This window comes from Sinohyriopsis cumingii, chromosome 15 (genome assembly GCF_028554795.1).
Source record: "Sinohyriopsis cumingii isolate HCF-2022 chromosome 15, ASM2855479v2, whole genome shotgun sequence".
In the NCBI taxonomy this organism is placed as follows: domain Eukaryota; kingdom Metazoa; phylum Mollusca; class Bivalvia; order Unionida; family Unionidae; genus Sinohyriopsis; species Sinohyriopsis cumingii.
The window spans coordinates 119296938-119312878 of record NC_142975.1 but is presented as its reverse complement, the minus strand read 5'-3'; the positions used below and the strand labels follow the sequence as shown (position 1 = coordinate 119312878).

The 15941-nt window shown below is 33.4% G+C and overlaps 1 protein-coding gene across 1 annotated transcript in view; it reads right to left on the bottom strand.

Annotated features, from left to right (window-relative positions):
- The window catches only part of LOC149782588 (uncharacterized), a 79906-nt gene extending 69680 nt beyond the window's left edge, over positions 1–10226 (bottom strand). The window contains exon 1 of the mRNA XM_089935158.1: positions 9138–10226. Coding sequence (XP_089791284.1) covers positions 9138–10085 — 948 coding nt within the window. The 5' untranslated portion in view covers positions 10086–10226. The remainder of the gene's footprint in view (positions 1–9137) is intronic.
- Positions 10227–15941: the final 5715 nt, after the last annotated feature.

Below are 15941 nucleotides of genomic sequence, written 5' to 3'. Positions count from 1 at the left end.
TAAAATTTAGATATGAATAATCGTAAGACTGTAAGATTAGAACAGTATGTGAGTTAGAAGTGATACAGGAACATAAGAGATATTGATACTAAAACCAATGCTACTTTTATAATTTGTTTCATGGATAGTCCGTTTCAAAACGTTGACAAATACTTACAAAGATAAGATAAAAGATCACCAAAATAAAATGAAGATTCTTTGAAAATAACTGGTAATGCAACTAAAGGAGAGCTATTAATCACCTTCAGTGATCAGGACTATAAAATAATATTAATAGTACCAATTATCGCGATCATGACGACAAAATGTTTTTTTTAAAAATCTGCAGATACAATGAGTGGCACGGTAGACATCGCTGGAATTAAAATAACAGGCCATCAGTCGTCCATTAATTCGATGGAAGGCCTGTGAGAGTGATGGAGCCCTTAAAGATAGGGTAGGGATGCAATAAATTATGTCCCTTGTAGTTCTTCATAAGCTTCCAGGGCGCAAGCACGAGGTGGCACACTAGTAAAAGAAGGCGGAAATAGAAGTCAAAAGGGGAAGGAAGGATGAAGAAAAGGAGGAAGTAGGATTATGTATTTTTCACGTAGCTTGAACAGTTTTTCAGTCATATTGCTACGATGTCTGCAGTGTGGCAGTTTATAGTGATGTCTAGCATTGGGGCATCATTCCGAAGACATGTAACATCATGTCCTAACCAGTCACATTATCCTGACACCAGTCTGACCAGTCCTAACACTAACCTCTTAACGCTGAGCGCCTAGCGAGGCGCCGTTAGTACCATTTTAACAAGTCTTTGGACGCTCTAACCAGGAGGAAGTAGGAAGAAGTAGAAGGAAGGACAGATGAGAAAGGAGGAAGTAGAAAGATGGAATGAATGAGGAAGAGGGAAAACGGAGAAGGAAGGAAGATTGAAGCAGTTGAGTAGAACGGACAATATAAAGAATTGACATATGTAGATCACAGTATTCCGAGTGATGAATTAACTTGTAAAATGGGAATTGGATTAAAAACGTAGAGTATAATGTCCATATGAGCAGAAAGTGAAGTATTTATGTTGAATGTGTTTATTAATTTGATTCTTTATAATTTTATAAAAATTTGTATCTATTGAATCTTAAGTTATGTATATTTAGGTGTCAGCTATGCTGACTGGCGGCTCAAAATTTGTTAATGCACATCTTCTGCAGTATTAATTATAATACCGTATCTGGATTGTAACACCAAGTACTGGATAGAGAGAACTTTGGTTATAACGCTGTTGTGGTTTACAATATCAGGAGTGTAAATGAGGAAAATCCATCTGGTAATGGAAGTCTAACAGGTTCAAAGAAACAGAAACAGACTGATCAACAGCTGGATTATGGTTTTGAAACTCACAAGCAGAATAAAGTAATTCAGTTAAAGGGGGCAAGTGATGATAGAACAGGAGTTAGTATCATTTTAATGGTCATAAAGTTTAGGCTATTGCAGATACTGGTGAAAATGCTATTGTCATTTCAATGAGTACTGCAGAGAAGGTTGGTATTAAACAGAAAAGCAGAACATGTAAGTTTCTGAGCATAGACGAAGATGATGAGATCAAAGCATATAGGGGATTGCAATGACATTCCAAATCACCACCACTACCAGACAGTGGCCTGTGTATGTTGTGCTAATTACAAGAATAAGTGATCCTGGCAAAAACAAAGGGCTACAGTTTAGAATCACCCAACACCTAGCTTCATAAACTGGTGGTGAATCAACTTATGCTTGTTCGAGAGGTCTTGTGGCCCGAGGACATAATATTTGGACATGCATCAATAGATGATACACTGACTTGGTCTGAACATCTGATATAAAAGACAAGAAAAGCTCAGTGTGTTGCTAGAGGATAAATATCTGTGATGCAGAATTTAGGATATCAGTGTATGCCTGAAAGAATACATAGATGGGGATCTGGTTCTAACTAACGAATCAAGGAATAAAAGAACATCACCTAAATGCATAGACTAGATATTATGTTATTGCCAGAAATACTGGCCAAGTGCTTTAAGGCAAATAATAAATATTTCCGTTTGGATGACCATCCCTGTTTTTTGTTGCCAACCCTAGCACTCTTTCTCTTGCCAAAATTAAATTGTTGTGTATCTTACTGAGCCACTTTTACAAAGTATTTGAAGCGATGTATATATATAAATATAAATATATATATATATATATATATATATATATATATATATATATATATATATATGCTCTTATTTTATAACCAGTGCGGTAAGAATTACATGATTTGCTTAATTAATCAAGGACGTCAAGAAGGCATTGCTAGGTCTTCATAACAGATTGAAGCCATTCTAATCTGACGCTGTGCCTAATTTGGTGCCAATATTACAGGCTCATACCAAGGAATAGAGAATGACTGAATAACCTCATTAGCAGAGTTAAGTGTTGATGATGCTTGTTATGAAATGGATGTGAAGTTGTCAGCAATGCAATTAAACAAGAGCAATATAACCAAACAACCATTTCAGGAAGATATTATGTCAGGTACCACAGTCGAGCAGATTGGTGAAGGGCAAAGAGCGCTTGATATAAGTTCACAGCGAACTACATAAATGCACATTTCGGTCAAGACATGGCATGGGCACAACATACATGCACCACAAAGTATTGACCTTTAATTACAAGTCAATTAAATTGTTTCATTTTTAATGACTTTGTATCTTTATTGTGATAAATAAGTTGTTTTTTTTTTCTTCAAAGGATTTTATCTTTATTTTTGCAACCAACTCTTTCCACTGTTTTAGATTGCTTTTCAGTAATGATCCTCATATGAAGCAATCCTCTTTTATGTGGAGAGACAGTCTGTTCTTTTGCAGCTCTTAATAGTTGTTAAGACCGTTCAGGAATAAAGTCTTTTTCTTCAAATCAATAGGGTTGGTTTCTGTTGAACCTTTCGAGGTCATATTTCTCATAAATGTAACAGTAGTAAACCTATGTAAGCACCATAATATTAAAAATTCAAACTCTTCCATTTCTGAAAGCTCATGATCAAAGTTATATTTATCGGTAAAGAAATCCTCATGCCCATTTATCTGTAGATGACACTATATGAGCCATGATATTTTCTGAATCAACATGTGTCTGAAACATGTTTTTAATTCTGTACAAAACAGTCAAGTGCCCATATCAGTAATGAGGTTTCCAACCTCAAGTATGTAAATGAACTTAAATTCCAGCAATAAAACATTATCTCTAAAAACAATAGGGACAAACTCTAACAAAGATTCTTTTAGTAAATTTTACTTGTATTATCAGCCAATACTGGACAGATAACCCATATATACTCTATTTCCTGTTCACCTTCCATATCATTAGTATAGTGAGTCCTATGTCACTCTTGATTTACTTGACAAACCTGTGTATGGTAGTAGAATGCATAAGTAATCATTATGCATGGTTCTGCCTGTCAAAGATTACATTATTGAATGCCAAATTATATTTTAATTTCATGCATACAAATGCAATGGTACATTTCCGGGCAGTTTTTAAGTATTTGAGCTTCAGTTTTGAAAAAGGGCCGAGTGGTCGAAAGCGCTCTCCATTACGGATCACTGCCATCTCACCTCTGTCTGTGTGGGTTTGAGTCTCGGATTGGGTATGTGAGAAAACTTGCCAGTAGCTTCTCGTGGGTTGGTGGTTCTTTCCGGGGTTTTCCCGGGTTCTTCCTCCACCATTATTACTGGCCGCCATGTATAGCCTATCTTGTGCTGAAAAATGGTGTTAAACCCTACAACAACAACATCGTTTTTAAAAATCATAAAAATATTATTACTGTTCGAAAGGTGGAGCTCAGCCAAAATGGTTGATAAAAATTATGATTACCTTACACAGCTCATATTATTTAAAGAGTTAATGAGGTGTATCCATAGTGATGTCTAAATCTATCTTGATCAGCAGACAAATGGAAACTTTGGAACATGCTGCTTACACAACATAATTTTACCTATCCCACACAGTGAGGACATAAATATTAGAACACTGACTGTATTGATTCTGGTTTCAACAAACTTAAGAATTTAGTCATATTACGCAAGCTTGACCATAAATTTTTACATCTGGAACAGGAAAACAATAAACTAAAACAGCTATTATATCAATATTAACACTTGTGTCATCATGTTCTAGCATAACGAAATAAAATGTCAACAGTGTCACCAAAATGGATTTATTTCAATGCAAAATAATACATAACTACAATTACAAAATAAGAAATATGAAATATGTCAGCAAGTTTGACCTTTTAAAATGATTCTGACAAATTAAACTCATGGAAAGAGGAAAAAAGGTTTCAATAATTACAAATCCAGATGAGGTTTTATCAGTATAAAGTTATGCCATTTTTAATTAAAAATTCTCTGGCAACATTCCAACATCTAATGAACATGTTAACATTTTCTTCCCCTACATAATTGTGAGGCATATATCATGGATGATATCATCTAAAATGACACCTAGAAAGATCACTTGGAAATAATTCAAAAATTCTTTAATCAACTCAGCAATTCAAATCTAATGGTTAATTTATGTAAAAGTGAGTTTTGCCATGCTAGTGTCAAATTGTTAGGACATAATATCAGACAAGGTCAAGTTAAACTTGTAAAAGTTTAGGCCAAGGCTATCTTTGAATTCCCAGTGCCGACTAGTAATAAGCAACTGATGCACTTTTAAAGTATATCTGGTAATTCTGGGAAATTTCGCTCAAATTTTCCTATAATTGCCAATGTGTGCTCAGTTAATGTTTGTATGTGAGAAAGCTTGGCAATAGCTTCCTGTGGGTTGTTTTTTTTTTACTGAGACTTTTCCAGGTTTCATCGTCCAACAGTTATACTGGTGTCAATATAGCATAACATGCAGTGAAAAATGGTGTTAAACCCCAAAAAGCAACAAAACAAATATATACCGAAAAAAGGAGTAAATCATATGTTCATCTTTAATAGTACTTCTGCTTGACACTACCCACAATGTCAAATAGTCCGAGTTTCCTCTGACCCTTGCGACCCCATTTTTTATATTTGCAGAGGTCTCGCTAGGATTTGAAAACCAGGAGTCCAGGACTCCCATTTTGGTAAAAATAGGAGTCCCACCATGAAAAGTTGCTGTCCCGTCTTTCCTACAGAATCGGGTTATTAGAAACACCGAAATACACCTGTATTTACATGTTCTCTCTGTACATATCGGTTTCCACACACAAATTATTATTTGTTTTTGTTTGAATAATAATATAAAGCAAAATAAAATATGATTTATGTGATTTTGTGTGTGGAAACCGAGATAACATGTAAATGCATGTGTATTTCGGTTTTTCAGTGTGTTTCCGTGTTTCTAGTAACCGTACAGAATCAACACAGACGTGAGTGCATCTATTTTTAGATGGAGAGGTTTTCGTAATGTAATCACTCACATTAACCCCTAGCGACGACTTTACGGGGCAGGAGGTAGTAGCCTACTGCCGAGCTCTGTAGCGTCATGGTCATGCATGATACACTAAAGTGGGTGGTATTATAGAAAGGTAGACAGATGTAGCTCTACAGTGATACCAAATAATCTCGAATATCTAGTTGCACTACAAAATACAGATAGAAAAACCTCAGTTTTTGGACCCGACTTTTTTTTACGCAAAATTCGCCCGTGGTCGGAATCCCATTTTGTGTCCAGATTTTAGACTTTTAGGTCTCAGATCTAAGGTAAACCGGTATGAACTGCAAACAGACAGACGAGCCTTTGCAAAAAGTAGGATAAGTTGGGCATTTGGAATAAAAAGTGGTCTCCATACAAAAATAATGGCTCCGTTTAGCAAAAAAAAAAAACAAACAAAAAAACAAAATCCAACTTTTACCCTTCTGCTCATGCGCGAGTCAAATAGCCAACGAAAAATGATGTTTCTGACACAACTAGGCAGCATGTTATTGAAAGATGACCGGGGATTTGTTGTTTTCAAGTCTATTCAGAAATAGCTTTCAAAATGTGTTTCCTACTCGATTTTCAGGCAAAAATGGCAAAAACCTCCAGGGGTTAATGTGTTAATATAGCTTCTTTACGACAGTCCATTGACAGGATTGCAAATGTATGATTTATTTGTTTGTCTACGTCCTTGTAGTAATTTTAGGCAATGGTTAAATAGTATCTGATTTGCCGTTTTTTCCCCGTATTTTCGCAAATACTTGTCAAGTCGGAAAACAGCTTAGACCTTAAAGCGCAACTCGCGAATTCTACAACAGAGCATTGTCCCATACGTTTCTGACCTACATAATTTGCATTTTAAAGTTAAATCTTTAATGAAATAATACGTTGGCTTTGCTCTCAATGATTTGTATATTTTTCTGAAAATATTTGCCCGATAATTTACGAAAACAGACAATTTAATAAACAGGTATATCCCAGACTTAGCGAAGTCCGCCATTATTTCCTGTTAGGCCTTCTGGTTCACTTACAGTTTCAAACTAATATTATAACGAAATAGTGTATAAGTGGCAGTTAATATATATCCAGATCACCGATTCTAATCTTAAAACACATGTTTGTATGTTTTATCATCAAAGGATATCATGCAGGAAATTGATAGTTGCTACCTTACTCGGACATGGGTTAATGGTCAATCAGCTATCAAAACATATGCTTGTGAATGGGCAAGAGTTTGTTTGTCAACGTAATTGATATCAAAGCTAGGTCTAGCTACTGATGTCTTGATGAATACATTTCGCTATAACACTAGAACTAAGCGGGCTAAGGCGAGGGGCATTTAAAAAAAGTATGGTAAGTCAGTGTATCTCTTACATAGCTCTTGTTTGTCCATCAGAATGATACTAAATTTTGTCAATCCAAGGACATATTCCAAATACTAAGCTAGGCTTCACACATTTTCTTACACTTAGCTACTGTCCTATCCGAACTATCAATTTTAGCAGCTTTAGCACTCTTCTGAATCTCGTTACAATCTTCGTAAGTTTGCCGTTTAACCCCAAAATACTTATACAAATTTACCAATGGCATTTTGTCTAAGTCTTAACATGTCTTGATTCTCGTGCACTACTTATTCGGATACATTCGGAAATGAACACAATAACGAAAGATAAAGTTGTTTATTTGATGTACTTTTGTAAATGACCACATGTACATCTCTGGGTCTGTCGGACTCTGAATTCAATCACTGTAAATATCAGTACATTTCCACCTGGCCGCCAGTCAAAGCCTTTGAACTTGCCACACAGCTAGTGCATCATGTTCTTTTTGATGTACTCTTTTAATGTCAACATGTATGTACATCAAGGAGCCTTTCAGTCACTGAATTCTGTCAATGTAAATATCAGCAAAGCTAACTGATCAACACATTTTCCCACAAAGCAGGTGGCTGAATCAGGACTGGCAAGTCTTTGAAATTTGCCGCACACCTATTACATGCGTACAGAGGACTCCCGCCTCAGTGATTTTCTGCATCCCAGCTCAAAAATTGGCGTCCAAATACGCGTAATTAAGCATTTCCGAGATCTCTGATTTGGAAATTTATGTCGGGGGGTAGGGTCAGAGCGCATTCCCTATTGAAAAGTTGGAATTCGCCGACAACATTTGGTGTCGGCATGGGGTAGCCGCTTTCTAGCCGACCCAGCACATTTGAATGACCTTTCATCGAGATATACATGCATGAAATTTATAGGAATATGATTTTTTTTCCCCTAAAAAATCTTGAGCATAGCCAGGGCCGTCTTAACAACATTGTAGGCTCTGGGCAAAGCAATGCATTGGGGCCCCCTACCAGCCAATATTCATTAACAATATGGGCATCATGTTGCCCCTTGAAGCGTGAGACTCTGGGCAACTGCCCACTGTGCCCATGCCTTAAGACGGCACTGAGCATAGCATTCGTCATGTCTTTAATCCGCTGACAGACTAGATGAAAGTATGTAGTTGCTGAAATTTGACCTGGATCTGGCCATTTGCATTCCGAGTCACATTACTATACAAATCTTGGAACATACATGTTAATTATATCAGCGGTCATAGTCACGTGATATCGACAATAAACAAATTTCCCAAGTTGTTGTAGATAGGATTTGGACATATTATATAGAAGTCACTAAATGTTTGTAAATAAATATAATGCACCCTTAATTCTCAACATACTTATTGTGAGAACAACGAACAGAAACCTGTTGGTATCGCAGCAGGGTGGAGAAAACCATTTTCAAGAAGTACAGAGCACATGTCAGCGATGGTTTTTTTTGTTGGTGTCACGTGACTACCACATTGACACGTGCTCTTCGAAGTGAATATGGTTTCCTTCAAATTTACAGATTGTCGTCGTTTTCACAATAAATATTTGCGAAGTTTATGGGTTTTTAAAGATATTTTTCTATAAAAAAATTACATGACTTTTATTTATATGTTCGATTTGTTTTCCTACAGCAACACTAGAAATGGTCTGTTGTTGATATCATGTGAATGTATGACCTCTGATGTCATTGAGATGTCGATTGCGAGAGTTGTGTAGTCACATGGCTAGGAATACAAATGGCCTGAACCAGGGAAAATTGTATCAACGATGTACTTTCGTCTCGTGTATCAGCGGATTAAAGACATAACGAATGCTATGATCGCAATTTCTGAGAAAATAAATCACATTCCTATCGATTTTATGCAGGTATATCTCAGTGAAAGGTCGTTCAAGTTTGCTGGGCTGGCTAGTAAGCAGCTACCCCATGTCGATAGGGAATGCACTCTGACCATACACTCCAACATAAATATCAAAATATCAAAAATGGGGTTGCAAGGATCAGAGGAAATTCGGACTAAATGGCAAACAGTACTCATGCCAAACTATGACCCACTGTTAAATTCCATATGTAAACCAAGCATCATTTTATAAAACTTTGCTACTTATGTTACGTAATATGTATTCCCTTGTGCATCTTCAGAGTTCCACTATTTCATCAGAGCCTTTATATTTAAAAGGGCTTTCTCCAGTATGCACCCTATGTACTGATTCAAAGATAAATGTCACTAGAACTACATACTTCACATGTAAATGGTTTTTCTCCACTATGTTTCTGCACATGTGCACCCTGGCAAAATCATTATATATTTCACACTTAAATTGTTTTTCCTCCAAAATGTGTTTTCAAATGCCCATTCAGATTACCACTGTCACTAAACCTTTTATCACACACTTCACATTTAAATGGCTTTTCTCCGGTATGTCTTCTCGTGTGTATCAGCAGCTGTCCACCCTGACTAAACCTTTTATCACACACTTCACACTTAAATGGTTTTTCTCCCGTATGCATCCTCATATGCCCATTTAGATTTCCACTGTCACTAAACCTTTTATTACATACTTCACACTTAAATGGCTTTTCTCCAGTATGTATCCTCATATGCCTCCATAAACTTCCACCCATGCTAAACATTTTATTACATACTTCACACTTAAATGGTTTTTCTCCAGTATGTATCCTCATGTGCTCATTCAGAATTCCACCAATACTAAACATTTTATCACATACTTCACATTTAAATGGTTTGTGTCCTGTATGTATGATCGCATGCCTCTTCAGGTTTCCACTTTTATTAAACCTTTTATTACACACTTCACACTTAAATGGTTTTTCTCCAGTATGTGTTCTCGTGTGCTTCTCCAGACCGTCACTCCCACTAAACATTTTATTACATACTTCACACTGAAATGGTTTTTCTCCAGTATGTATCCTTACATGCATCTTTAGTGATCCACTTACGCTGAACGTTTTTCCACAAACTTCACACTTAAATGGTTTCTCTCCAGTATGTGTCCTAGTGTGCTTCTTCAGATTTCCACTGTCACTAAACTTTTTATCACACATTTCACATTTAAATGGTTTTTCTCCAGTATGTATCATCATGTGCCTACGTAGATGTCCACCCTGTCTAAACGTTTTACTACACATTTCACACCGGAAAGGTTTTTGTTCAGTATGTGTCCTCATATTTTCATTCAGAGTTCCACTATTAAAATTTGTTTGATCAGATACTTCACATTTTACTGGTAATCCAGTATCTTCCATTATGTGTTATTCAGATTTCCACCACAGACTAGGTCTAAACCTATCATCTTCTCTCAGTGCTCATCTTTCTCAGTACATTCATCCACAGTAGTCTGGCGTTTAGTCAATAACGTACGGTGAAATCTCTAACATGAAATTATCTTATCGGTATTGAGTTCCAACTTGGAATAGTCCAGTTTGCGAGAAATTGCACTCAACAACTTGGAATTTCAAATCGTTGTGCTCTTTCTCAAGAAACTGCATGGTCGTGGGCTCCAACTTGGAATTGCCATTTCTTGAGAAACTGTTTGCAACAACTTAGAATTCCAAATTAATAGATATTTTTGTATATTTTAAATTTATACATTTATTTAAAATCTTTATATTTGTTTCATCTGATTTTTCTTTTTCATGACATTTTTAAAAATACTTGAAACATGTTTAGAAAATATTTGTATGTGAAATATATTTTTGAAAACATTTTTGTACTTGAAATATATGTTTGTAAAATATTTAATAAAAGAATATATTTATTTATTTATTTAACGAATAATTTATTTCTATGTATTATGCTTGTAATAAATTTGAATTTTATTTTCTGGATAAGACTGAATCAAAATATTTTATATGAATCTTGTACAAAACTATTTTCAAAATAGATAGTGAGGAAACTGGTTATCTGATGGTAGGGAAATATTGCACAACAACGCAGGTTACACCTATCTCTTAAATGATGTCTTATGCAAATTTTCTGACTTTTGTTCTAAAAGAATAGCATAAATGTAGGAAGGATCTAATTGGTCCATTGCCAAGTTTCACCATTATGAAGTATACTACAAACTGTTGCCTGATGTCCAAAAGAGAGACGTTTCATGAAAAGTATTTCTGGAATGTATAAAAGATAAAAGGGATTGTTACTATCCCCCAAAGAGTTATATTTCACAGTCATGAAGATTTTTTCCAAGGTCTTACATGGTGCCTGCACGCCATTTAATTTTTTTATAAAAAAAAAAAAAAACATTTAAAGACCATTTTAAAAGAAAGGTCATTTATAGGATTTGACACGGAAAAAGAATACATGTATGTGTTGTTGCTGTTACCCAATATATTAAGATTTATCTATAGAGATTATTTCAAGTTGCTGCAGGCCATATTTTGGAATTTAGTCCTAAAAAAGACTGACTTAAAGGTAGCAAATGTCCTGAAGGGTGTTTTTGCATAAAATGAATATTGGGAAGATATTAAACATCTCAAAGGACTGTTACTAACACAAAGTATGGTCAAGTTTCACAATTATGAGGGTTATTCCAAAACGTTGCAAGATGCTTGCATGCCACTTTTGGGAATTTAGCCTTAGATGGACTGATTTAAATGGAAAGTTCTTGAATGGAGTCTAGGATTAGTAGAGCTAATAAAGTATACATGTAGACATACCAAGAAATTGAAATCAAAATTATTTTTTAGACACAAATTTAAATCTCAAATTAAATCTCCGCTCTTACTAAACCTTTTATTACAAACTTCACTTTGATATGTTTTTCCCAGTAAGTATCCTCATGTGCCGATTCAAATTTCCACTGGTACCTAACCATTTACCACATACTTCACATTTAAATGGTTTTTCTTCAGTATGCATCCTAATTTGCTGATTCAAATGTCCACTGTCACTAAACATTTTATTACATTCTTCACACTTAAATGGTTTATCTCCAGTGTGTATCTTCGTGTGGTCCTTTAGACTTCCACAGTTATAAAATGTTTTGTTAGATACTTCACAATTAAGTGTTTTTTCTCCATTATCTTCCATCATATATTTTTTTCAGATTTCCACTGCAGACTAGACCTAAATCTATCATCACATACTTCACATTTAAATGGTCTCTCTCAAGGACTAATTGTTCTGTGTATATTCATCAACAGGAGTCAGACGTTTTATTAGTCAAGTACGATGAAATCGCTGATAACACGAAATCCCCTTATCGGTATTGGGCTCCAACTTGGAATAGTCCATTTCGCGATAAAATGCACGCAACAAAATCGAATTCCAGCACAAAATGAATACTTTGGAACCTATTAAAAATCTCAAAGGACTATTACTGTTGCCCCGTAGGGTTATATTTCACAGCCAAGGTGTTTATTAACAAGTTTTTGTATTATATAGGCATAATATATTTGTTTTAAAATTATTTTCTAGGTAGGAGAGATTCAGATGGGAGATGTCGCATGACACGAATAGTAGGAATATATCAAACCTAAAGCGAATTTTAGTCCTAGAAAGAATGACTTAAAGGTAGGAAATGTCATGAAGGGAGGTTTTGCGTAAAATGAATATTCGGAAGATATTACGGTTATATAATACGGTTATATTTCAGAGGTATGTGGGTTATTCCAGATCGTTGCAAGAGGCTTGCGTGCCATTTTTGGGAATTTAGCCTTAGAAGGACTGATATAAATAGAAAATTCTTGAATGGAATCAAGGATTAGTAGAACTAATAAAGTATACATGTAGACATACCAAGAAATTGAAATAGAAATGTGTGTTTTATAGATATCTTCCTTACATGATTATACAACAAATGAGTATAGCATCTTCGTGGTAGTAAATTATATGACATCCATTCATACAAAGAGTTACAGTTTATAAATATGTAAAATTATACGATACCCATTCTTACAAAGAGTTACAGTTTATAAATATGTAAAATTATATGACACCCATTCTTACAAAGAGTTACAGTTTATAAATACGTAAAATTATATGATACCCATTCTTACAAAGAATTACAGTTTATAAATATGTAAAATTATACGACATCCATTCTTACAAAGAGTTACAGTTTATAAATATGTAAAATTATATGACACCCATTCTTACAAAGAGTTACAGTTTATAAATATGTAAAATTATATGACACTCATTCATACAAAGATTTACAGTTTATAAATAAGTAAAATTATATGATATCCATTCTTACAAAGAGTTACAGTTTATAAATATGTAAAATTATACGACATCCATTCTTACAAAGAGTTACAGTTTATAAATATGTAAAATTATATGACACCCATTCTTACAAAGAGTTACAGTTTATAAATATGTAAAATTATACGACATCCATTCTTACAAAGAGTTACAGCTTATAAATATGTAAAATTATACGACACCCATTCTTACAAAGAGTTACAGTTTATAAATATGTAAAATTATACGATACCCATTCTTACAAAGAGTTACAGTTTATAAATATGTAAAATTATATGACACTCATTCATACAAAGATTTACAGTTTATAAATAAGTAAAATTATATGATATCCATTCTTACAAAGAGTTACAGTTTATAAATATGTAAAATTATACGACATCCATTCTTACAAAGAGTTACAGTTTATAAATATGTAAAATTATATGACACCCATTCTTACAAAGAGTTACAGTTTATAAATATGTAAAATTATACGATACCCATTCTTACAAAGAGTTACAGTTTATAAATATGTAAAATTATATGACACCCACTCTTACAAAGAGTTACAGTTTATAAATATGTAAAATTATACGACATCCATTCTTACAAAGAGTTACAGCTTATAAATATGTAAAATTATACGACACCCATTCTTACAAAGAGTTACAGTTTATAAATATGTAAAATTATACGATACCCATTCTTACAAAGAGTTACAGTTTATAAATATGTAAAATTATATGACACCCACTCTTACAAAGAGTTACAGTTTATAAATAAGTAAAATTATATGACACCCATTCTTACAAAGAGTTACAGTTTATAAATATGTAAAATTATACGATACCCATTCTTACAAAGAGTTACAGTTTATAAATATGTAAAATTATATGACACCCATTCTTACAAAGAGTTACAGTTTATAAATATGTAAAATTATACGATACCCATTCTTACAAAGAGTTACAGTTTATAAATATGTAAAATTATATGACACCCACTCTTACAAAGAGTTACAGTTTATAAATATGTAAAATTATACGATACCCATTCTTACAAAGAGTTACAGTTTATAAATATGTAAAATTATACGATACCCATTCTTACAAAGAGTTACAGTTTATAAATATGTAAAATTATACGATACCCATTCTTACAAAGAGTTACAGTTTATAAATATGTAAAATTATACGACACCCATTCTTACAAAGAGTTACAGTTTATAAATATGTAAAATTATACGATACCCATTCTTACAAAGAGTTACAGTTTATAAATATGTAAAATTATACGATACCCATTCTTACAAAGAGTTACAGTTTATAAATATGTAAAATTATATGACACCCATTCTTACAAAGAGTTACAGTTTATAAATATGTAAAATTATACGATACCCATTCTTACAAAGAGTTACAGTTTATAAATATGTAAAATTATATGACACCCATTCTTACAAAGAGTTACAGTTTATAAATATGTAAAGAAATCTCATGCTGGATTAAAGATATTGTCATATAATATGTGGTGAAAATGATAACGCAACAACTATGTGATGATTTTAAGATTTTTTGTGTGTTCTTATTTATAGTTTTATAAATATTAAACAAAAAAGAAATTCACATATTATAAACTAATTCTGTGTTGACCATTTTCCAGTATAATGACGTCAACCTCAAGATGGGGATGCCTTCAGCATCTGATATTATATGTATCAGTACCTGGAAGCTGATGAAGAAAAAATGCTGTTTTGAAATATTTTGTCAAACTTGAGAAGGTGATCTAAGGTGTCCAAGTACTTCATTCAATATATATATATATATATATATATATATATATATATATATATATATATATATATATATATCCATATACATGCCAAGATGTACTGTTAGGACTATATGGTCTTAAACACAGTAACATAAAAATGTTACGAGTCTATGCTCTTAAAATAAATACAGAAAAGAGTGAAAGACAACAAACTTTGTAAAACTTAACATATATACTATATTTCCCTAGAATACAAAGTGAAAATGAGAAAATAAGAACTTAGAGAATGCGACTTAAATCCCAAAATAATCCAAGAACTACAGACACAAGACCGAGTTATTTAAACTCTTGAATAACACTTAGCACAAGTCCTGAAGAAATCCAAAAACTGAAGGCGATGCCATTACTATTATAACCTATAGAGTGTTGATGTGTCAGCAGTCTGTTGTTGAATTACAGAAATATAATTCGAGGTTTGAATATGCTATAAATTCCAGTGAATATCTCCATCCAACAATTTTATCAGAGCACTTTTGTAAATCCAGAGAAAATAATCACTTGAATTCAATAATTTGAAGAAATAAAATTCAGAAAACAGAACAAAACATAACAGAAAACTTGAAAGTGCTATATATTAAATCACGAATGGCTACGTCCTCTCAGTTACAAGATTTTATTGTTCTCTACTTGACCTCAGGTCGCAATTAGCATTTTCTAAAATAACATTTACTAATGGAAAACAATCTTCTAGAATGATCCAAAACAATAACACGGCTTATCTATAATTCACTTAAGAAATTCCAAAGCCAAGACCCATTTAAACATGTTTCCTTCTTCTATTAATAATTATACTTATTTTAAATCCAGATACACGGAGAATAATGTAGCTGTGTACACAGAATAAAATATAAAAAATTAAATTTGGGTCAAGCAGAAATGAACTCAGTTTTGGAGCAGGTCAGGTCCAATATACAGTGTTACATTACAACAGCATGTAATGAAATAAAATTAAAATCAAACTTACTAACAAAGCAAATTAAATATACATAACACTATATAACCTTCGAGTGAGTTCGTGCAGAGAACGAACATACTGAAGATATTAATGGCCTGGTTGTTACTATACCCTGACCGTATTG